Source organism: Scyliorhinus torazame, chromosome 12 (genome assembly GCF_047496885.1).
Source record: "Scyliorhinus torazame isolate Kashiwa2021f chromosome 12, sScyTor2.1, whole genome shotgun sequence".
Lineage (NCBI taxonomy): Eukaryota > Metazoa > Chordata > Chondrichthyes > Carcharhiniformes > Scyliorhinidae > Scyliorhinus > Scyliorhinus torazame.
In genome coordinates, this window is record NC_092718.1 from 155,445,519 (window position 1) to 155,470,455 (window position 24,937).

Sequence of the window (24,937 nt, forward strand, 5' to 3'; positions counted from 1 at the left end):
TTTAAGCAGTGTGGGTTTTGGGAAGTTACGATTTTGGTCACCCTGTTAATGCATGCAGCCAATGAGCTACATGGTTAGTACTGACTGTTTGCAGAAATCATTATAATTAGCAAGCAGCACCAATTTTAATATGGGCAGCACGGCAGCACAGTGGTTAGCACTGTTGTCTCACAGCGCCAGGGACCTGGGTTCGATTCCGACCTTGGGCGACGGCCTGTGTGGAGTTTGCACTTTCTCCCCGTGTCTGTGTGGGTTTCCTCTGGGTGTTCAGGTTTCTTCCCACAGTCCAAAGATTTGCAGGCAAGGTGGATTGATCATACTAAATTGTCCCTTGGTGTTCCAAGATATGCAGGTCCGGGGGATTGGCCATGCTAAATTGCCCCTTCGTATCCAAAAGGTTAGGGCTGGGGTGTAGGCCTGGGTGCTAGGGCGTAGGCCTGGGTAGGGCGCTCTTTTAGAGGGTTGATCCAGATTCAATGGCCGAATCGCCTCCTTCTGCTCTGATTCTATGAACCCCAATCACACAGACTGCACAGCACTTTTGCATTGTTTGTAATAATGCTTACTGTACAACTTTGTTGCATTGTATTTATAAATACCAACTAAACAATAGATGTGAATAGCACACATTTTGAACAAAAAATACATTTAACTTTTTTGCCACATTCTAGGTGGGGATTTTCCCCAGTTAGAATTCCTAAATTCATAACGCTTGAATTCTAAAGGGGAAGTTGTGAGTCCTTCCTGAAATATTTAATTTACATTCCCAGTCAAAAATATCATCTCGGATTCGATGGTTACAGCTGTGATAGGAGGACAAAGCAAGGTTTGGCAAGGTCCCGTTAAGCGTGTTTTGGAAACAATCACCCTTTATTTGACCTGTAATTTCTTTACACTGGACACTGACCTCAGAAGGGTTTTGTTTTTAATGTTTGATCTGGAAAGGTAATTGAGAATCTAATGGATTAATCCCAGTTTGCATGTCATTTCCAGGAATGGGCGGACACATGCTGTCGAGGACTGCGGAGCGCTCATGCCTACATACTGGTTTATGACATCTGCTGCTTTGACAGCTTTGAATACATCAAAACAATTCGGCAACAAATATTAGACACAAGGTAAGAGGAGTTTAAAGTGAACAAAATATTCATTGGTTCTCTAATCCACTCTACTCCCCTTCCTAGGACTCTTGTTGTACCAATATGTGTATTGTAAAGAATACACAGGGTTAACAATAAGATAATAATGCTTCTCACCACCAGATGGAGATAAGGAGCAGTCTTATAAATATCATGTGACTCCTGGGATTCTGGGAGAAGGTGGTTAGGCGTGAGATAGATTAGTTGCATAGTGTTGCTCATTTTAGCCTTAGTTTAATTGCTCTTGTTCTATCACCTTTGCTCTTAAGTCGCCAGGTATCTTTCTGAACAAACATCTATCAGTTTTACCTTATAGCCCTGTTAGTTACGCATGCATACACACACTTCCGAATAATGACTATTGATCAGAACCGCTTGAACACTTGTGGTTTTCTGTTTCCAATTTGGTTTCTAATTCAAATTTCTTGGGTTCTCCCGGAGTGGTTTTCCACTTCTAGATCGGGTCCCAACAAAAGAACAAAGAACAAAGAAATGTACAGCACAGGAACAGGCCCTTCGGCCCTCCAAGCCCGTGCCGACCATACTGCCCGACTAAACTACAATCTTCTACACTTCCTGGGTCCCGTGAGGATGTCGCCAAAATGTTGCTCGTTTTAGCCTTAGTTTAATTGCTCTTGTTCTATCACCTTTGCTCTTGAGTCGCCAGGTATCTTTCTGATACCGCCACGTGGTTCAAGTCCGAGTAATGATCAATAATCCAACACACCGCTTAGTAAGAGTTAAGTCAACGCACATTTATTATATACAGTAATCAATACTTATACATTAATTCTACTTCTAAACTACTTCCTACAACTAACAGGCCAATACTTAACTTTGGAAATGGCCCACCAGGTCAGGGAACCAATGGCCTTTCGTATGGGTTCTGAGCCTGCGGGATTCAAAGCGGGTACAGGTCGATAGTCAGGAGTGCCTATCTCGTAGCGAGCATTGGAGTAAGACTTACGGTTCTCGCAGCTGTTGTAGAAGGTCAGCAGAAGGGTCTCGAAGGGTGCAGAGAGGAGAAGAAGGTTTGATTTGAACTTGGACTCTATTCTTATAGTCCCCAGGGGCTTCCAGCCTTTCGGGGCGGACCCTGTACCTGGTTCCAAGTGATTGGACTTCGTCCCAATCACTTGGTTCGATATTCTCCAATGCTGGAGCGATTCCTTGATCGAGGGGCGGTTTTGGGGTGGTCGTTCACCTCTCTTTTGTGTCGGCTCATGCTGGCGCCGAAAAGTCTGGGTTAGCTTTGTGTGTCTAATTTGTAGCGTATTGTTCCCAGGGATTGCTAATTAGTATTCAGATGGCTGGTGTGTTGTTGTGTTGATGGCTACAGGTATCGATTCTGTCTGGCCTCCCCAGAGGCAAATACACAGTTTTGCCTGCAGCTGCCTGTTTGAGTCCTGTTGGCTGATTTTCCCATCAGCCTCTTCCGTTTGCCATTTTAAATCGGGGTTTGGCCATTCTAATCGGGAGTTAGCCATTTAAACTGGCGACAATAGCATAGAGTTCTGTTGTAATGAAAATGAAAAGAAATGAAATGAAATATTGTAAGAGATATTGTATAGTTTAATTGAATAACTTATTCCTTGTTGATTGGTTAGAATCTTTAATTTCGTAGTGTAAATAAATCAGCTTAGTTCAATAACTCAGTTTGATGTTCTTTGTTCACAGTACGTTCTCAAGACATCCTGATAGACCCAACAGAGAACATCACACTTGTGTGTAGGCCTCTGTTGAGCTTGATGGCCGACGCAGACACGATAGGCCGAAGGGCCTCTTTTTGTGCTGTAAGACTCTATGACCGGTTGCAGCACATTCACCTCTGGGCCGGGAGGTTGTGGGAGGGTTGAATCCCACTCCACAGATTTGAGCAATAAATTCAGACTGGCACTCCCATACAGCATCACAGGAGTGCTGCACTGTTGGCGTAGCTACCTTTCAGATGGTACATAAAACCTAGGCCTCCGCTTCCTGCTCAGATAGATATAAAAAAAATTCATGTTCATAGAATTTACAGTGCAGAAGGAGGCCATTCGGCCCATCGGGTCTGCACCGACCCTTGGAAAGAGCACCCCACTTAAGCCCACACCTCCACCCTAATCCCGTAACCCAGTAACCCCACATTAAGGGCAATTTAGCATAACCAATCCACCTAACCTGCATATCTTTAGACTGGGAGGAAACCGGAGCACCCAGAGGAAACCCACAGACATGGGGAGAACGTGCAGACTCCACACAGACAGTGACCCAAGCCGGAATCAAACCTGGGACCCTGGTGAGCTGAGAAGCAACCATGCTAACCACTGTGCTACCATGCCGTTCTATTTCAAAGCGCACGTGAGTTCTCTCTGCTGACCCGGTCAATATTTAGATCTCAGCCAATATCACTAGAACAGATAATCTGATTATTATCATGCCTCTGGTTGCATGAGCTTGCTGCACATTGATTGGCAACAGCGTTTCCAATGTTACAACAGTGACTACACTTCAAAGGTACTTCGTTAGCCCCGTTCTCTCTCCAGAGATGCTGTTCGACCTGCTGAGATTGTTCGGCATGTTCTGTTTTTGCTTCAAACGTACTTCATTGGCTGTAAAGAGCTGTGGGACATCTGGAGGTTTTTAAAATGTATTCCTTCATGGGATCGCTGGCTGGGCCAGCATTCGTTACCCATTCCTCATTGCCCTTGAACTGAGTGGTTTGCTCGGGCCATTTCAGAGGGCAGTTAAGGGTCAATCCTGGATCTGGAGTCACATGTAGGTCAGACGAAGTAAGGACGTCAGATTTCCTTTCCTAAAGAACTTTAGTGAACCAAATGGATTTTTACAACGATCAAGGGAACTTTGATGGCCACCATTACTGAGACTAGCTTCAATTGCAGAGTTATAGATCAATTTGTCCCCAGAGGTCTAGTCAACTCTGGCTCCTTTAGAGTGAGAGGAGCTCGGCTTCATTTCAGAACCTTCAATAATGTCAACACTCAAGCTGTAAAATGTAATGACAGGGGCTGAGAAAACCCCACTTCAATGATGGAAGGAAAAGATCGCACCGTAGCCTTCAGCAACTGGTTCGAGAGGCAACACTCGTCCTGCTTCTCACTTCAAGAGGCCTCTTCTAACAGTAGGAAACATAGAAAATAGGAGCAGGAGTCAGCCATTCAGCCTCTTTGAGCCTGCTCCACCATTCAACATGATCATGGCTCATCCTCCACCTCAACGCCAGCGCTCTCTTCATACCCCTTGGCACCTTTAGAGTCTAGGATGAGAGGATCTGCATGTAATCATGACGAGGAGGTGACCCGGAGTCCCTGATTATTCTGATGTCAGTTCAAGAGGGCGTTCACTGGGGCTACTCCAGTGTTTCTTTACAGCTGATACATCCAGCCCAAAGTGTACACTCATTGTTCATGTGATCCAGCACTGGAGGTGCTAGCCAGTGAGAACAGGGACACTCTCAGGGATGTCCCCTTGGAAATAGTCATTCAGTGTTGCAGTGTTGTGGGTTTTTTTTTAAGCTTTCAATGTGATTCTGCCTTTTGTTGACACAAAATTGTTTGGTTTTATCAGCAGATAGAAGAGAAAGAAGATAGAAAGCACTTGCATTTATATTGCATCGTCCACAACCATAGAGTGTCCATGACACTCTAATACTAATGCGGTGCTTTTGCACTGTAATCACATTTATATATTCAAAGTGCAGCACCCATTTGGATGTTTTAAAAATTCGACAGCGAGCAATGAAGTAAATGAGGAGATCATTGTTTTTGTGGTTAGTTGGGATTCTTTAGAGTAGCCAATTATTTTTCTTTTTCCAATTAAGGGGCAATTTAGCGTGGCTAATCCACCTAACCTGCACACCTTTGGGTTGTGGAGGTGAAACCCACGCATACACGGGGGGAATGTGCAAACTCCACACGGACAGTGACCCAGAGCCGGGATTCGAACCCGGGTCCTCAGCGCCACAGACCCAGTGCTAACCACTGCGCCACATGCCGCCCTGGAAAACACATGTTGACCAGGACACAGGGTGGGATTCTCCAGCTGCGTTCACCTGGTGACCGGAGAATCCCACCCAACGTCAATGGACTTCTCCATTGCCCGCGGCCTGCCCGTGGCGTTCTGCCGGTGGGTGGGGCGGAAGAATCCAACCCTCAGAGAATTGTCCAATACTTCTTTGAATATTGCCGCAGGATCTGTCACATTCACCTTGTCGTGTTGGGTGTTCCGATACACAAATGAACCAACACAGTTGTAGATGGTACAACTCTGTTTTATTGTCTTGTACAATTATAACTAATAACTTCTGGCTGTGGTTCGTATTTCACCAGTTAACCTGTGGACCCAGCCCTATCATTATCTTAGTGAGGCACTCAGCCATGGTCTATGTCTGAGTGGCACGCTGTGATCTCTGTGCTCTGAGCTATCTCCTGGTGGAATGAACGGGAACTGTGGTGTTCCCTGTTTTACAGTGCGTGTGCTCTCACTGGTGATTGGCTGTGATGTTGTGTGTGTGTTGGTTGGTCCAACTACCTGTCCATCAGTGTGTGTGTGATTGCACCATGATATGCTAATGTGGATATCATGACACACCTGAGAGGACAGGTGGCATCTTGGTGTAACCAGTACGAAGATGTGCAGGTTAGGTGGATTGATCATGATAAATTGTCCCTTGGTTTCCAGGAATGTTCAGCTTAGGTTATGGGGTTACGGGAATGGGAGGAAGAGGGTGTGGGTAGAGTGCTCATGTGAAGGTTTGGTGTAGACTCGATGGGCCTTCTTCTGCACTGTAGGTATTCCATGATTCTAACCTTCCACCTGAGAGCTCCAGGCACTGTAGCATTTCCTCAGCACTGCAATGGAGAGTCAGCCTGGATTTCCAACTCAAGTCTCCAGAGTGGGGTTTGAAGTCATGGCTTCCCAACTCTGATTTACTGGCAATTCACCCATAATTAACTCAAGTTTCCAGATTTCCAATGCGGTTGGCGCCATAGGTAACGATGGGGTCCTCTGATGGCAACATTTGCACAGGCAATGGTGCCCTGCACATGGGTGCAAACTATCACTACTGCAAGCCCCCAGGCCTCCCTTTCTGCTGACTGTTGAGGACAATGGGGAAGGTGATGAGCTGGTCAGCCTCGCTGCCATTATTCTGATGAAATCACTGCAGACAATTGTTATATATAACAGAGAGAACCGCACGCACCAACCAGACAAGCAGAGGTATAGACAACAAGGATAGGACAATCTGATTGCTGGCTTGGTCTTGGGGAAGGACTTGTTACTGTGCTCCTACACAGGAAATGTACTCTCAGTACAAGTATTAGAACTAGATTCAGTAAATTACCCCTCAGGAAAACTGCGCACCACAAAACACCAATTATACCCAAAATCGGGAAAAGGTGACTGGGTAGAGAATCGGTTAGACTCCAAAAATGTGGCGGGCGACGAGTTTACGGCAAATCACAATTCTCCGGTGCCTCTACATCGGCGTCAATGGGTCCCACTCCGCACGTCCAGTAAACACCGTTGGCAAATTATTAGCGGGCCTGACCCGGTATTCTCCGGGGCCCCTGCGATGCTCTGCCTCCGCCGGGGGAGTTCCCGACGCCGAGGTACACTTGTGCTTCTAAAAGTCAGGAAACAGGTCCTGTGGCTGGTGAGGGAGAGAGAGGAGGTAGAACACGGAGAGGCACGACTGTGGGCTGCCAGATTGGACACTGGCTGGGCTGGGGGGGGGGGGGGGGGGGGGCAGGGCGGGGGGGGGTTAGGGGATTGAATGGGGGGGTTGACCAGGGGACGGGCCATATGCGGGGTAACCCCCATGGGACCGGGGTGTCCAGGCACAGACCGCCATTGCCACGGCCTGCAAGGCAGCTATCTTCCGGCGCACCCCACTGACCACTCACCTTGTTTCTGCTGAGTGCCACCGGCCGTATGGGCGCCCCCACCCCACCACTCCCCCCCTAACCGGCCGCCACCCACTGGACCGTTGGGTGAACTGAGGTCCCTGGGCCAAGCCCACCCACAATGCCTGCCCATTCACCACCTACCACATACTGCACCCCCTCTGCGGCCAACTCAGATCAGCCCAACCCTCACACCCTTCTGTCAGAGCACCAAGGCAGGTTGTAATATTGCGCAAGGGTGTTCAATGTGAACAAATATATACAGCTTTGTGCGTTAGCCCCTAATGCTATACTACGCCCTTCACGTGTGCCAACTTAACTGGTGTTTACTTTTCTGGCCTTACGGGCCCTAGCGCTATATCAAGGTGAATCCCCAAACAGTGCAGCAGGAGTGGAGGTGGCCTGCTGTGATTCCCACTTTGTGATCTGGGTCCCCTTTGGCGGCCATCTTCTCGGGCGACCGGGCCTGGAATGGCCAGGCTGCTGCTTAGGTTGCTGCCACCCTGTTCTGTCAGCTACCCACCAGATGCACCAGAAAGGGGGAGTCCAAGGCGCTGCAGTGTTCCGGCACCCCCCTGCTGGAGTCATCAGCATGGACCTCATCACCTCCTCCTCCCTCGGGGTGCCCGATGGCCCCTGGGCTATTCCATGGGGTGGCTGCTCGCCGACCTTCATGCAGTCTCTAGCTCTGCGTCTGCATCTGCACGATCGATGGGACCATCCGTTCCTGAAGCCCGAAACCCGTCTGGACGACAGCTAGTCCCTGGGGTCAGCCCGCCCCCAGACTGTCCGCCCCTTTGGGAGTTCCTACATCCATCTGCTGTACCGGAGCCTGTGTGTGTGCACACCAAATAGTGTCCCAGGAGCCTTTTCATTAAAGTGCCCAATCAAGGTGAGTGTCTCTCGGGGGTGTTGGAGACAGCTGTGACAGGAAGTCGATGTCATCCCCGGACTTGAGCTCCCGGGTGTCTCCGGATGCAGGCCGAGGGCGGGGGGGGGGGGTGGGGGGGGGGGGGGGACCAGAAAACACACAGTGTTAGACAATCTTGCAGCCGGGGGGGGGGGGGGGGGGGGTGGTATCTGTTGGCTTCAGTCGCAAGGGCACCCGGCCATGGCGACCGGTATGGTGCTGGCATGTGGTGCAGGGCGGGGATTCAGCCACCCTCTGGGTTGGAGGGGGAGTGTGGTCGTGGGTGTGTGGGACAGGGGTTGCTGCCAGGAGCACAGTGCTGCCTACTCACCCTGGCTGCCCTGAGGAGGTTGTGCAATTTTTTCCTGCATTGCTGGCCGGTCCGGGTGGTGTTGCCCACAGAGCTGACGCGTCTGCCACCTGTGCCCAGGCATGGCAAACGCCGCCGGCTGGTAGCCTCCTTCCGGGGCCAGTTTATGGAGTTGCCTGCCTCTCCTCCATGGCATCCAGGAGAGTCTCTAGCTCGGCGCCTGCAAATCATGATTCCGCTTTCCTCGCTGCCATCTAGTTGGCTGTGGTGGTGCACGTGGGGAGTGAAGTGTGTACATGCGGCTGCAGCTTGTCAGCCTCCTGCGTGTCAATCTCGGACCCAGCGAATCTGGCAACCATTTCTCATTGGAATCGATTGTGTTCCACGTGGTGCTGGTGCTAGCACCTTGACAGTCACTGAATCAGTCCAGATGAGGTGCCAGTTTTGCCGTCATGGAACTCCACAAATCCTGCTCCGGCATCAACACTTAGTCTCAGGAACGGAGAATCCAGCCCTACATTTCAGAATTTTCTCAAGGCTCCTATTTTAACTCTGTACAACAATAAATTTGAAATTACAATCTTGGTAATCCCATTTTTAAAGTTCCTACTCATTCCTAAGCTGCTTGATTCTTTACGTTTGGAGAATGCATTCTTTGCCATTGCTATTTCAACAGTAACCATCCTTGGCCAATGTTTCCCAAGTATTTAAATTGTGATACCTGTCGCAGCAATATTACTTTCCCACCATTAATTCTTTCAATCTTCACAGCTTTCCTTTTTTTTAAACATTAATTTTCATTCCCTAAACTTTCATCATTTCATATGTTTTATTCATTAGTCCCTGTAGATCTTCTATGCTAGACACTAGAAATTGTTCATCTATAAATCATTGCCAGTCTGTATTGACTGTCCACTCAATTTCTCAACTGCTCAATTTGAACTTGTTCTTCTGACTCTCGAGTCCAAAATGTTTATGTTAATGGCAAACGACAGTGGTACCAGCATTTTCACGTTGGCGGACAGTGAATAGTAGAGTACCTCAAAAATCAGTGCTGGGTCCTCGGCTAGTGACAACCTATATTAATAACTTCAATGAAGAGTAATGTATTTAAGCTTGCTGATGATACAAAGCGAGGTAGAAATGTAAGTTGTGGGGAGGACACAAAAGGGCTGCAAAGAGGTACGTTTTCACAAAATAACCTCTTACATTGCCACTTTGCTATCTTTCATCTGCTGCTTCTTCGATCATGGCTTCCACATGGATGTGGAAGAACAATGCTGATAGTGGTCAGCCTTGTCCCATCCCCATGCCAGATAACATTAAATTCAGTTTCACCAAATACTGTCCAGGTTGTAGCAGTATGTACCATGTGCAATCATTCTTCTACTTCTCCAATCAACTCTGAACGCCTGCGGCACTTTTAACAGCTTTTTCCAGCTGACCCGAAGAATGCTTTTTCATAATCCACAAGGCAGGTATACAGTGTGTTCGCCTCAACTTAGGTTAGAGGTACAGTCAGTGTTTATTGATCTTCACTATTTGTTTCAAATGTACCTGAGTCTTTAGAGTGTGTGACCTTACAGGCAATGGAGGAGGGGTGGGAGGAGAAGTGCGAGGCACAATATCAGATTGCACGATTTCTGTGGCAGCAGTAAAATTGAAGCATTGGATGTTGTTTTGAGCTACCATCTCATAGTACTGAGGAACGGTCTCGATTTGGTCACCTCTCAGGTTTCTTCATACTGGAGAAAAGAGTCTCAGCCTGTTCATTCTTTCCTGATAGAACCTTTCAGTTCTGGTACTGTCCTTCTGAGATGTTTTTGCGCTTTTTCCACGTGCTTCAATATCCTTGTTGTAAGATAGACCTACATTTTCGGATCCCGCTCACCACAGGAAATGCCATGGGTGGGATGAAAAATTTAACAGAACAACAAAAGATCTATTGACTTTAGGCAGGAATTTTGGAAATCCCACCCATAGAAACCGAAACTGTGCACAGTATTCTAAGTGCGGTCTAACCAAGATTCTATATTGTTTTTAAAAAACTTCTCTGCTTTGCAAACTGTTTTGTAAAAATGAATCCCAGTATTTGGGCAGCACGGTAGCATGGTGGATAGCACAATTGCTTCACAGCTCCAGGGTCCCAGGTTCGATTCCCGGCTTGGGTCACTGTCTGTGCGGAGTCTGCACATCCTCCCCGTGTGTGCGTGGGTTTTCTCCGGGTGCTCCGGTTTCCTCCCACAGTCCAAAGATGTGCAGGTTAGGTGGATTCGCCATGACAAAATTGGCCTTAGTGTTGGGTGGGGTTACTGGGTTATGGGGATAGGGTGGAGGTGTTGACCTTGGGTAGGGTGCTCTTTCCAAGAGCCAGTGCAGACTCGATGGGCTGAATGGCCTCCTTCTGCACTGTAAATTCTATGATAATTTTGTTTGTATTTTTATCATCATGTTACTTTTGCGCAGTTATGTCCTATACTCAAAAAGCAGGACAAATCCAAACGGGCCAATTACCGTCCTATCAGTCTACTCTCAATCATCAGCAATGTGATCGAAGGAGTCATTAATAGTGCTATCAAGCAGCACTTACTTAGCAATAGCCTGCTCACAGATACCCAGTTTGGATTCCACCAGGGTCACTCAGCTCCTGACCTCATTACAGCCTTGGTTCAAAATGAAAAAACAGTTGAACTCCAGAGTGGCTTAATATCATTGCCACATTTGACCGAGTGTGGTATCAAGGAGCCCTCACCAAACTGTGGTCAATTGGAATCGGGGGAAAACTCTCCACTGGTTGGATTCATACCTGGCACGAAGGAAGATGGTTGTGGTTGTTGGAGGTCAGTCATCTCAGTGCCGGGACATCACTGCTGGAGTTCCTCAGGGTAGTGTCATAGGCCCAACCAACTTCAACTGCTTCCTCCCATCATAAGGTTAGAAGTGGGTGTTCATTGATTAATGTGTAATATTCAGCACCATTCACGACTCCTCAGATATTGAAGCAGTCCATGTCCAAATGGAGCAAGATCTGGACAATATCCAGGCTTGGGCTGGCAAGTGGCAAGTTGCATTTGTGCCACGCAAGTTCCAGGCAATGACCATCCCCTTGACATTCAATGGCTTTACCATCACTGAATCCCTCACTATCAACATCCTGGGACTTTACCATTGACTAGAAACTTAACTGGATTAGCCATATATATATATATATATATATATGTATGGTGGCTACAGGGGTGGATCAGAGGCTAGGAATCCAGTGGTGAATAAGTCACATCCTGACTCCCCAAAGCCTGTCCACCATCTGCAAGGCTCAAGTAAGGAGTGTAATGGAATACTCTCCACTTGCCTGGATGAGTGCAGCTCTAAAAACACTCAAGAAACCCAACCCGATCCTGGACAAAGCAGCCCATTTCATTGGCATCCCTTCCACAAATATTCACTCCTTCTACCACCAGAACACAGCGGCAGCAGCATGAACCACCGACAGGAACTCACCAAGGCTCCTTAGACTTCACCTTCCAAACCCACAACTACTACCATCGAGAAAGACAAGGGCTGGAGACAAATTGGAACAGCACCACTGGAATCTCTCCTCCAAGTCACTCACCATCCCGACTTGGAAATAAATCACCATTCCTTCACTGTAGCTGGGTCAAAATCCTGCAACTCCCTCCCTAACTGCACAATGGGTGTACCTACATCATTGAAGTACTGCGGTCCAAGAAGGCAGCTTAACAACACCTTCTCAAGGGCAATTAGTGATGGACAATGAATTTTGGCCTAGCCAGCGACACCCACATCCCATGAATAAATAAAAATAAATCCATGCTTTGAGTCAGAATGTTGTGGGTTTGAGATCAACTCAGGACCTTGAGCTCTAATTTGGGCTGACACTTTAGTGCAATGCTAAAGGAGTGCTGCATAGTTGAAGGTGCTGTCTTTTCGATAAGGTGTTCAATCGAGGCCCCACTTGCTCTCTTAGGTGGATAAAAAAGATCCCATCGCAAAATTTGTGGGGGAGTCCTCAACAGTATTCTGGCAGACAGCACCAAAACAAATTATCTGATCATTTATCTAATTCCTGAATTGAAGACCTTGCTGTGCACAAATTGAATGCCATGTTCCTGCATTACAACATTGGTTACACTTCAAAAATACTTTTTAGCTGTGTAGTGCTTGAGGACGTCTAATAATAATCTTAATTAGTGTCACAAGTAGGCTTACATTAACACTGCAATGAAGTTACTGTGAGAAGCCCCTAGTTGCCACATTCCGGCACCTGTTTGGGTACACATAGGGAGAATTCAGAATGTTCAATTCACCTGACAAGCACATTTTTCGGGACTTGAGGGAGGAAACCGGAGCACCCGGAGGAAACCCACGCAGACACGGGGAGAACATGCAGACTCCACACAGACAGTGATCCAAGCGGGAATCGAACCTGGGACCCTGCTGCTGTGAAGCAGCAGTGCTAACCATTGTGGTACCGTGCCGCCCTACAACCTACAAACTAGAGGTTGTGAAAGGCATTATAAATGCCTGTCTTTCTTCTAAACATTCAGTTATAATACAGCTTAAATAATGCAGCTTGATTGTAGATAGGAGATTGGTAGATGCGTTTGATGACATCCTCCAAACTTCTATGGATTGTGGAATGTTTCCTGCAGATCGGAAGGTAGCATATATAACCCTAGTTTTAAGAAAGGAGAGGGAGAGAAAACAGGGATCTACAGACCAAATTGCCTGATAGCAGTAGTAGGGAAAATGCTCAAATCTATTCGAGGATACAATAACTGGACGCTTAGAAAATAATGGCAGGACTGGGCCAAGTAAACATGGATTTATGAAAGAAGATCAGCCGTGATATGGTTGAATGACAGAGCAGGGTCAAGGGGCCGAATGGCCTACTCCAACTCCTATTTCCTATGTTCCTGATGTATTACGTTTGAGGGGCAGCAGAAGGAAAAAGGACAAGAACACGGCCATGAAATGATCAAACAAGAAATGTCTCAACATCCTGGTACAGAAGCCCGAGAGTTACTGAGTGAGCTTGTAAAATTATACAACAACTGAGCAAAGGGAAGCAATTGACAGTAACAGGACCACAAGAAAAAAAACAATCAGATGAATGCACAAGGTAATGTCCTAGAATCCTGGACCATGAGAAATCCCCAGTGAATGGAGACAAGGAGTAATTAGAAAAGGACACAGGGTTAATTATGACTAATGTGCCCCTATTATCATTCCGGGAGGAAGTGTCCAAACCTAAAATAATGCAAAATAATTCAACTGGATCCCTGGTCTAAGAATGACAAAGGTTTTGCTCTCTACTTGGCCGAAAGCCCCAGTAGCAATTGCTTGCTCAGGATGAGTGGAGAGAGGATAATGTTGTCAAGTCCACATTTGGAAAGAATGTCAATGTGGTTTGCTCAAATCACAGAGTAGTGCTATTACACGGTAGCAAAGTGGTTAGCACTGTTCCTTCACAGCCCTAGGGACCCGGGTTTGATTCCTGGCTTGGGTCACTGTCTGTGTGGACTCTGCACGTGCCCCCCCGTGTCTATATGTGTTTCCTCCAGGTGCTCCGGTTTCCTCCCACAAGTCCCGAACGACATGCTGGTTAAGTGAATTGGACATTCTGAATTCTCCCTCAGTGTACCCAAACAGTCGCTGTGGTGTGGCAACTAGGGGATTTTCAGAGTAACTTCATTGCAGTGTTAATATAAACTTACTTTTGAAATTAATAAAGATTATTATTACAGAACTCTATACAGGAGAAGCTGAATAATAATAATAGCTTATTGTCACAAGTAGGCTTCAATGAAGTTACTGTGAAAAGCCCAAGGTTGCCACATTCCGGCGCCTGTTTGGAAAGGCCGGTACGGGAATTGAACCCGCGCTGCTGTCTTATTCTGCATTACAAGCCAGCTGTTTAGCCCACTGTGCTGAACCTGTGGTAAATCATCATTCAGTAAACTGCACAAGACTGCATGCAATGCAACTAGCTTCAATTAAGTCGCAAAGTCAAAAAAATGTGAAAATAAATATTAAATGCTAAAACAGTTTTAAATTATTAAAAATCTACATTGTTAAAAATGATAAAATTGGGGTGGCACGGTGGCATAGTGGTTAGCACTGCTGCCTCACAGCGCCAAGAACCCAGTTCGGCCCCGGCCCCGGGTCACTGTCCGTGTGAAGTTTGCACATTCTCCCTGTGTTTCCTTGGGTCTCACCCCCACAACCCAATAATGTGCAGAAAAGATGGATTGACCCCGCTAAATTGCCCACTAATTTGGAAAATTGTGCTGCAGTTCTGCATGTTTCAACCAAAGGACTGGTGTTCAAATTGGGATTCTTTCTTAGGAGGTATCTGTACCAGACTACACCAAGCTTTTTGAGGGACTTTAGGTCGGGTTTCATATTGGGAAACCGCTCAAGTCACAAAGCAAGAACCACGGAACAGCTATGGGCTGAGGTTACCATAATCTGTTTGCCACCCAGATCCTGTTCATAGTCTCCCGCTCCTTCATTTTGGGTCTGCTTTGCACTCAGCATCCATCAGTTTCAGATGGAATGTCATGGCCACTAATGTTGTTAATAGCATTCTAGCTGGTTGGGGAAGCTGAATGCAAGGCACTGAGCTTTCCTTTATCAAGAGAATTTATTGACTCATTCAGTCTTGCAGCTCTCCACCCATTTCACCCAGTGTCCCAGCTATCCCCTATTTATATTCTCTTTTAATGAAACAAATGGGTAAAAACAATTGACAAATGGACGAGAGTGGGACACTGTAAGAAAAGTCAAATTTTGAAAGGGAAGTTAACTAATCAAATTGAAAAATAATTTTGAGGGCTGATGATGCATCCCCATATTTACACACTTTCACTAAACAAAATTGACAGGGGTAACGGAAACTTAATAAATTAAAGCAAAATGTCATATCTGGGGGTGATGGTGCACCCCAGCCCTTGCAGCGCCCACCCGTCAAGGAAGGCCTGAAATGTGTCAGTGGACACTGCGTGCCCCCTCTCCCTAAGCCACTCAGAAGCAAACGTAGCCACAATAAAGGCACAGACATTCGGATCGAACAACAGCCTCGACTGCCCGCTGCCTGGATTTGTTAGTGGCCCACTAGGCCGAGCCAAGGAGCCAGCCTACGAGGAGGTCCCCTATTTATATAAGCTCAAAGACAATGAATGCCAATCAACTGTTTCTCTTAATCTTTACAATGCAATTGACATTAACAAACCTCAACCAATGTAATGAACAAGACATTAACAAAAGTGTTTCAGATGAGAGGATTATTTCTCTTACATCCCATCTGCTGCTGTCACACATTCCATTTCTGACATTCGGTTGTTGATTGTCTGAATCTCAGGCATCTTTCAGCAGATTAGCTACACTCTGGAAAGATTCTCATTCCACACTGTAGTCAATTCAGTATTACTGTCCTTCTCTTTAAGGATCTTACCCCTTATTAACTAAGCACAATGGTGTTTAATACAGTAGATGATTCCCTGGTCCATGGGCTGAATCAGGCAAATGGTGATCTCCACCAAAACAACAAACTTTCTGTAACTTTCCAATCTTCAGTAGATCACATCACTTGGTGCTGTCAATGCTACAGAAAACCACATGGAAGATTTCGTTCATAAAAACATGAGGCGTGGGATTCTCTGTTTCTGAGACTAACTGTTGACACTGACACAAAATTCGTGAACTTTCACGACAGCAAAACTGGCGCCGAACCTGGATCGATTCGGCAACTGTGGAGGGGCTAGCACCGGCGCAACGTGGAACTCAATCGATTCCAATGAAAAACAGTGTGGGATTCGCCAGGCCCGTGATTGATGCTCAGGAGGCTGACAAACTGCAGCCGCATATACACATTACAATCCTCACACACTCATCCCAGCCAACAAGATGGCACTTGTTGTGCTGGACCATTCCCGTACAGCTGATGGGTCGGCTGGGGCCAGAGGGCACCGAGGGGGGTGGCCTGGGGGGAGACCTATACGACCCGTGGCCCTAAGGTCACATTGGGCAGTCAGCAGTGTGTGCAGCTGCATGGTTGCCTTGTTGGCTGCGGCAATGGTGTTCTATGCTCGTCCGCCTCGACCCCACAGCCCACCTCCTGGCCACCCCCTGCTAATACCCCTGGCCCTGGCGGATGCCCCCTGGCCAGCGGTATGACTGTCAGCAAACTATGGCGATGTTGGATACTTTCCGTACCCCCTCTCTCTCCCTCAGCAATCACGATGCCGGTTTCATGATTTTTAAAAGCACCTACACCCTCAGCTACACCTTCCCATGCAATACCCATACCCCTTAGTACCCAAAAATATATCAGTCTCTAACTTGAATATACTCAACTACTGATAATCCGCAGCTACCTGGGATAGAGAATTCCAAAGATTGACAACACTTTGAGTGAAGAAATTTCTCCTCATTCCAGTCCTAAATGGCTGACTCCTTAACCTAAGACTGTGGACAGAATTCTCCGGAGGCACGCTGGCGACGAGATTCTCTGATCCCACCAGCAGCTCACCCCTGCCTACGGGTTTCCTGGTGACGTGGGCTGACTTCAATGGGAAACCCCATTGACAGCGGTCGGAACAGTGAATCCCGTTGCCAATGAACGGCGTGCCGCCTCCTGCCAACGTGAAACTCGTGGCTGGGATGCCAGAGAATCCTGCCTCGTGAATCCCAGTTCTAGACTCCCTAGCCAGGAAACTTCCTCCCAGCATCTATCCAGTCAAGTTCTTTAAGAACAATATACAGCATGTTTCAATGAGATCATCTACCAATCTCCTCATATCCAGGGAATATAGGCCTACTTTGCTTAATCTCATCCCAGGAATGAGTGTGGTGAGCTTCTGTTGGACCCCTCAAATGCAATTTTATTTTGCTTAGGTAAGGCATTGAAGGGAGGCCTGAGTAGCAAGGGTGGGGTGGGGTGGGGTTGTGTTGTGTTGCATCCCTCCCTCTGAGCCAAAAGCTGTGAATTCAATTCCCACTCCCGACATAGAAACAGAGAAAATAGAAGCAGGAGGAGCCCATTCGGCCTTCACGCCTGCTCCGCCATTCATTATGATCATGGCTGATCATCAAGTTCAGTACCCAGATCCCAAGTTCCCCCAATATCCCTTGATCCCTTTAGCCCAAGAGTTATCTCTAATTCCTTATTGAAATTACTCAACCCTCGATCCTTATGGCACCCCACTTGTCACTGCTCAAAAAGCCGAAAATGCCACGTTTCTTCTTACTGTCTGTTTTCTTTCCATTAACCAATCCTCTATCCACGCTAATATATTACCGCCAATCCAACGTTTCCTAATTTTGTGTAATAACGCCTTGTGTGGCACTTTATCAAATGCTTTTGGAAAATCTAAATGCGCTACATCCACTGGAGCCCCCTTATCCACCCTTTTCGATACAGCCTCATAAATCTCGAACAGGATTAGTTGAACATATTTTCATTACATACATCCTTGTTGACACTGCCCAATTATATTATGATTTTCAAAGTGCCCTGCTATCACCTTCTTAACAATAGAGTCTAGCATTTTCCTGATGACTGACACCAGACTAAGTGGCATATTATTCCCTCTTTTCTCTCTTCCTCCTTCCTTGAATATGTAATTATGTTTGGTGTACTCTAGAATCTAGAGAAGAATGATATATCAGAACCAGTGCATCCACTACCTCTCTAGCCACTTCTTGCTAAATCTTAGGGGGGTTTGCGGATTTTTAGTTTCTCCAGTATTGTTTCTGTAAGAACACTAATTTTCTTAACGTTTTTATTTTTCCCTTGGTTCCCTGCTACATCCAGAATGTTTTTGCATCTTCTACCATGAAGACAGATTAAAAAATATTTGTTTAATATCTCGACCACTCTCTTTATTCCCAGGATAATTTCCCCTGCATCTGTTTTATAGCAGCTCTCAATTTCTTGTTACATGTCTATAGAAGAAGCTTTTACAAGCTGTTTTTATGCCTCCTGCTACTTTACTCTTATATCACAGTTTCTCTTTCTTGATTCATTTCTTGGTCTTCCTTTGCTGAATTCTAAAATCTTCATAATCTTCGGGTTTGCTACTCTGGTAATTTTGGCAATATTATCAGCCTTTTTCTTTGATTTTATTACATCCTTTACCTTCTCTTTGTTCGGCATGATCTTTTTTACACATTTTTAATCCTATAACCATTGCAAATTATGAATTGATTCTGTAAATGTTTGCCATTTCCTAACTAACCATGGCATCATTCAATTTGGTGTCCAAATCTAGATTAACCCATTTGCCCCCTGTACCCTTGGAGTTTTTTTTTGTTGAGATCTAAGGTCCAGGAATTTTGATCATGGGTGAGGGTGCCCAGGCACGGGGAGGTCCCTGGCTCTGCGAACTTGACCTTTAAAATGACCACCCCGAGGTTGGATTTTCATTCCGGGGGAAGCGGGCTGGATTGGAAGTTAGGACTGCAGCCCTCGGAATGAGCGCGGAAGCTGCTGGCTACAAAGGTGGGGGATGTTGGAGGGGGGGTGGGGGAGGGGGGGGTTGAAGTTCTCCTATCTCAGTGCTCCAGCATTGTGTTGAATTACATTTTTTTAAAATGAAAAAACAAAAGACAACCTTCCAACCCTCACCCCTCACAAACACCCGTTGTCCATTTCAACTATGTCACCTTCATGCCCCATCCACCCCCATGACCCCTTATATCCCCATACCAACCCATGCTCCTCTACCCACCACATGGCCCCTCGTACATACTATGCCTACCCATGCCACTCTATCCAACCCCAAAGTCCTCTCAGATCCCTACGCTCCACATATCCCCATGGTCCTTTATAGCCTAAAGCCTCATGCCTACCCATGCCACCCACCATCATCCTTTTCCTTTACCCCCTCCATGCCAACTCACATAGTATCTCTTGACAGTTCCGTGATAGTTTCTTGACAGTTCTTTGACAGATGAACAGTTCAAATGGGTTTGTGCACATTTTACTCACCATCAGGTTTACTTCTAACAATCCCAAAAGGTGCCTTACCTTTCTCGAAGGTGTCCTGAGACCATATCCCAAAGGGTCCCAAATGAATCCATCAAGTTCAGATCTCCTCTTACCTGGTCTAATCTGCACACTCTAGGTTTCAGATTCCTGGCCTACCAAAATCTCACTTTAATGGAGGCAGCTGATGATTTAAATGGCCATCTGCCTCTGTAAATGGCACATGCATGAACTCTGACCCGACTCCACTCCCGCCCCTGTGAAAATGCAACACGGCGTGTTTGGAAGGGCCAAGACAGAATTTCCGGCCATTTCTGGGATTTTCACCGTGATGGAGAGGCTCCATTGTGGCAAAAATCTGTGCCTAAGACTTACATTTTGGAAGTAACTGATTCACTTTCAAATTTAAAACAAAATTCTATCATATTAGGATTACTCTTCACCAGATGCTCCTTTACTACAGGGTTAGTAAATAACCCCGTCTCATTGCTCAATACTGATCCAAAATAGCCTGTTCCCTTGTTTGTTCCTTGACATACTCATCTAGATAGTAAAGGTAAATCATGCATAATCAGTCGACCCAGCATATAGGTCAACCCAATATAGAAGATAACACCAGTTTTCCAGCCCCCAAAATCATGTTTTGTCTATACACAATGTATAATACAACCTCCTTTTTCAGCCATGTCCTATTGTTCTCGCATTAGTAGTCAGCCTCAAAGTTTCACCACACAACTGCATGTTTTACTCAGTGGTAGCTTATAACTGGGCACAAGGGATTAAGTGGCCGATGAGGGCCATGTGGCGAAGTTTAAGATATGCCCACTCTTAGCGTTGGATACTGGTGACATTTCAAAATGGCGACCACCCATACCCATGCTGGCCTTTCATTTTATAGTCCATGTATACGTCAACCCTCATTTGTGGAGGCTTCAAATGTCAAATTATAAATGTATTGAATGTATTCCAGATTATTATTACACATTTGGTTTACACGGTCTTTATAAAGATTAAAATCCCAGTGATTTACGTGTTACCGTTGCTACATGTACCTCAATTTCCTGACATATTCTCTGCCCAGCACTACAGCTGCCATTAGAGGGCCTATAACCAACTCCCATCATTGTTATCTGTCTCTTGTTTCGAGCCAAAGTGGTTCCAATACTCGACCTTAAAGAGCTGCTGCTTGCATAATCGAAAGCAAAATACTGCAGACACGGGAAATCTGATCGTGGATTCCCGGCCCAGCGGACTGTGTAACTGCTGGGGCTGGAATTAGCACCAAAGAGCCTGACAGCTGGAGCTGTTTATAAGCGCGCCACTTACCACACACTAACTTCAACCACAAAGAGAATACCGGCCCCTGAGGTCGGGAGCCCAAGGTGGACTCACAGCTCCATGCCAGTGAGGAAAAGAGGGACACCCTCTTCCCCAGGGTGGGCTTCAGACTCAAGCCTGCCATCCTGAACACCGCCTGGGAGGTGGTGGCAGAAGCAGTCAGCGCTGCCAGCCTCACCAGGAGGAGACAGCTGGTGATCCACAGGGGTCACAGGGGTGGCGAGGTATCTGCCCTGAAAGGGGCAGAGAACCAGGGAGGCTCCAAAGGACATGGTGAAAGTGTCCTTTGATTGGGATGAGCTCTGCTGATGCCTGCTTTTCTGCAGTGGTGCCGTGCTTCTGATGAGTGTCAACACATGGAGGGCCCCTAATTGAACTTGGCTACACCCATCCCCTTGATGATGCAGCTGGGGTCTGAGGGTTTCCGAGGGGCAGCCTGGGAGTGCTCCCAGATGACCAGAGTGTCTCTGAGCATTCGCAGGACACAGTGAGCAGCCGGGAGCCTGTAAGTAACACCAGAGAGGTGTGTTTATATCCACACACTGCAGCAATGGCGGTCTGAGCCAGGCCACCCCGATCCTGAGGGGGGCGGGGGGGCACCACGGACTTGGCACCAAGTCGTTACCCGCTCTTGCCTCCGGCCCATGCAGCAAACCTGACAACATTTGCGTCTTTTCAGAATTTTTCTAGCCTCCTGTTCCCCCTCAGCAGCCATTATGCCCAGTCCCCACTTGTAAATATTTGCACCATTTCATGCCGCTGAGTCTGCTGCTTAAGAGGGGCGGAGCATCGCAAGGGGGTGGATCATGAAGTGTCCAAGTTGCAAATGATGTTGAAATCTGTGCAAATTTATTGTGAGGAGGAAATGCTTCAGTTGTACAGGGCATTGGTGAGTTCACATCTGGAGCACTGTGTGCAAAACTGGCCTCCTTATTTAAGGAAAGATGTAAATGTATTAGATGCAGTTCAGAGCAGGTTTACTCGATGAATTCCAGGAATGGATGGGTTGACTTATGGGAAAAGGTTGGAGACGTTGGATTTGGAAGAATAATAAGTCACTTGATTGAAACCTTTAAGATCCTGAGGGGTATTGACAGGGTGGGTGCAGAGAGGATGTTTCCTCTTGTGGGAGAATCTGGAAGAAGGCATCGCTGTTTAAAAATAAGGGGTGGGATTCTCCGGAGTCGGCACGATGTCCGCCGATCGGCGCCAAAAACGGCGCAAATCAGTCCGGCATCGCGCCACCCCAAAGGTGCGGAAATCTCCGCATCTTGAGGGGCCGAGCCCTCACCTTGAGGGGCTAGGCCCGTGCCGGACTGATTTCCGCCCTGCCAGCTGGCGGGAAAGGCCTTTGGTGCCCTGCCAGCTGGCGCGGAAATTACTTTGCCATGCGGCGCATGTGCGGGAGCGTCAGCGGCCGCTCACTGCATCCCTGCGCATGCGCAGTGGAGGGGGTCTCTTCCGCCTTCGCCATAGTGGAGACCATGGCGAAGGCGGAAGGAAAAGAGTGCCCCCACGGCACAGGCCCGCCCGCGGATCCGTGGGCCCCGATCGCGGGCCAGGCCACTGTGGGGGTACCCCCCGGGTCCAGATCACTCCGCGCTCCCCCCAGGACCCCTGAGCCCGCCCTCGCCGCCTTGTCCCGCCGGTAAGAGAGGTGGTTTGATTCTCGCCGGCGGGACAGGCATTCCAGCAGCGGGACTTCGGCCCATCGCGTGCCGGAGAATTGCCGGGGGGGCCCGCCAACCGGCGCGGCGCGATTCCCACCCCCGCCAAATATCCGGTGCTGGAGAATTCGGCAACCGGTGGGGCCAGGATTCACGCCGCCCCCCGGCGATTCTCCGACCCGGCGGGGGGGTCGGAGAATCCCGCCCAAGGGCTCGCTCATTCAAGATGAGGAGAACCTTTTTTCTTCCAGAGGGTCGTGGGTCTCTGGAATTTATTCCACAAAAGGCAGTGGAAGCAGAATCTTTGAATATTTTTAAGGCAGATCTGGATAGATTCTTGATTAACAAGAGGGGTCAAAGGTTATCAGTAGGCAGGAGTGTGGGGTTGAAGTTACAAGCAGATTAGCCATGATCTTATTAAATGGTGGAGCAGGCTCGAGGGGCTGTGTAAGCCTTCTCCTGTTCTTAATTCATACGTTCATAACACAAACATTGTTAGGGTGGAAGACAGAAGAGATTAAATGACAAAGGAGTTGGGCGTGCAAGGCCAAAATGGGAATGGGACAATAAAGAAACAAATGATGGGCGGGATTCTCCGCAATCGGCGCGATGTCCGCCAACCGGCGCCAAAAACGGCGCGAATCAGTCTGGCATCGCGCCGCCCCAAATGTGCGGAAGTGTCTGCATCTTGAGGGGCCGAGCCCTAACCTTGAGGGGCTAGGCCCGCGCCGGACTGATTTCCGCCCCACCAGCTTGCGGGAAAGGCCTCTCCGCCAGCTGGCGCGAAACCGACTTTGCCGGGCGACGCATGCGCGGGAGCGTCAGCGGCCGCTCACGGCATCCCCGCGCATGCGCAGTGGTGTACACCGTGGCGAAGGCGGATGGAAAAGAGTGCCCCCACGGCACAGGCCCGCCCGCGGATCGGTGGGCCCCGATCGTGGGCCAGGCCACCGTGGGGGCACCCCTTGGGGCCAGATTGCCCCGCGCCCCCCCCCAGGACCCCGGAGCCTGCCCGTGCCGCCTTGTCCCGCCGGTAAGAGAGGTGGTTTGATTCTCGCCGGCGGTACAGGCATTCCAGCAGCGGGACTTCAGCCCATCCGGGCCGGAGAATCGCCGGGGGGCGGCCCGCCAACCGGCGCGGCGTGATTCCCGCCCCCGCCGAATATCCGGTGCTGGAGAATTCGGCAACCGGCGGGGACGGGATTCACGCCGCCCCCCGGCGATTCTCCGACCCGGCGGGGGGTCGGAGAATCCCGCCCGATGTGTCCAGAGGAGGTATGAATTTTAAAAATTCATTCATGGGATGTGGGCTTGGTTGGCTAGGCCCGTATTTGTTGCCCATCTCTAATTGTCCTTGACACGGTTGTGGTGAGCCGTTTTCTTGAACCGCTGCAATCTACGACAGATTGAAGAACAGTTACCACCCAAAAGCAAATACAAGAGAAAAATATGAGTAAAACCAAAATCTGCAAAGAAAGCAGAAACAAAATAGGGGAAATATTTAGGGTCGGAAAGTATTGAACTCAATTTTGATTCCATAAATTTGTGAAGTGCCCTAATCGAACGATGAGGTGTTGTTCCACAAACCTATGTTGAGTTTCATTGGAACCTGCTGAGTAGTCCATAGAAAATGTTCATAGAAGCCCTACAGAGCCATCCAAAAGTGCACCCTGCCTAGGTCCGCTTCCCCGTCACCCCACCTAACTTGCACATCTTTGGGCACTAAGGGACAATTTATCATGGCCAATCCACCTAACCTGCACATCTTTGGACTGTGGGAGGAAGCTGGAGCACTTGGCGGAAGCCAACGCAGACACGGCGAGAACGTACAAACTCCGCACAGTTATGCAAAACCGGAATTGAACTCGGGTCCCTGGCACTGTGAAGCAGCAATGCTAAACAGTGTGACACCATGGGCGGGATTCTCCGTAATCGGCGCGATGTCCGTCGACCGGCGCCAAAAACGGCGCGAATCAGTCTGGCATCATGCCGCCCCGAAGGTGCGGAATTCTCCACATCTTGAGGGGCTGAGCCCTTATCTTGAGGGGCTAGGCCCGCGCCGGACTGATTTCCGCCCCGCCAGCTGGCGGGAAAGGCCTTTGGTGCCCTGCCAGCCGGCGCGGAAATGACTTTGCCGGGCGGCGCATGCGCGGGAGCGTCAGTGGCCGTTCACGGCATCCCCGCACATGCGCAGTGGAGGGGGTCACTTCCGCCTCCGCCATAGTGGAGACCATGGCGAAGGCAGAAGGAAAAGAGTGCCCCCACGGCACAGGCCCGCACGCGGATCGGTGGGCCCTGATCGAGGGCCAGGCCACCGTGGGAGCACCCCCCGGGGCCAGATCGCCCCGCGCCCCCCCCAGGACCCCGGAGCCCGCCCGCACCACCGTTTCCCACCGTCCCAAAGGTGGTTCAATCCACGCCGGCTGGCGTGGGTTGACAGCGGCGGGACTTCGGCCCATCGCGGACCGGGGAATCGCCGGGGGATTCCCGCCGACCGGCGCGGCGTGATTCCCGCCCCCGTCGAATCACTGGTGGCGAAGAATTCGCGACACGGCGGGGGCGGGATTCAGGCCGGCCCCCGGCAATTCTCCGACCCGGTGGGGGGTCGGAGAATCGCGCCCATATTTTCAACATTTTCTGTTGTTTTAAATTGTTC

General features: G+C 48.6%; 1 protein-coding gene across 1 annotated transcript in view; it reads left to right on the forward strand.

Moving 5' to 3' along the window:
- The window catches only part of LOC140386673 (ras-like protein family member 10B), a 257,826-nt gene that overhangs the window by 162,169 nt on the left and 70,720 nt on the right, over positions 1–24,937 (forward strand). Inside the window, exon 3 of the mRNA XM_072469216.1 lies at positions 994–1,118. Within this exon, the coding sequence (XP_072325317.1) occupies positions 994–1,118 (125 nt within the window). The remainder of the gene's footprint in view (positions 1–993; positions 1,119–24,937) is intronic.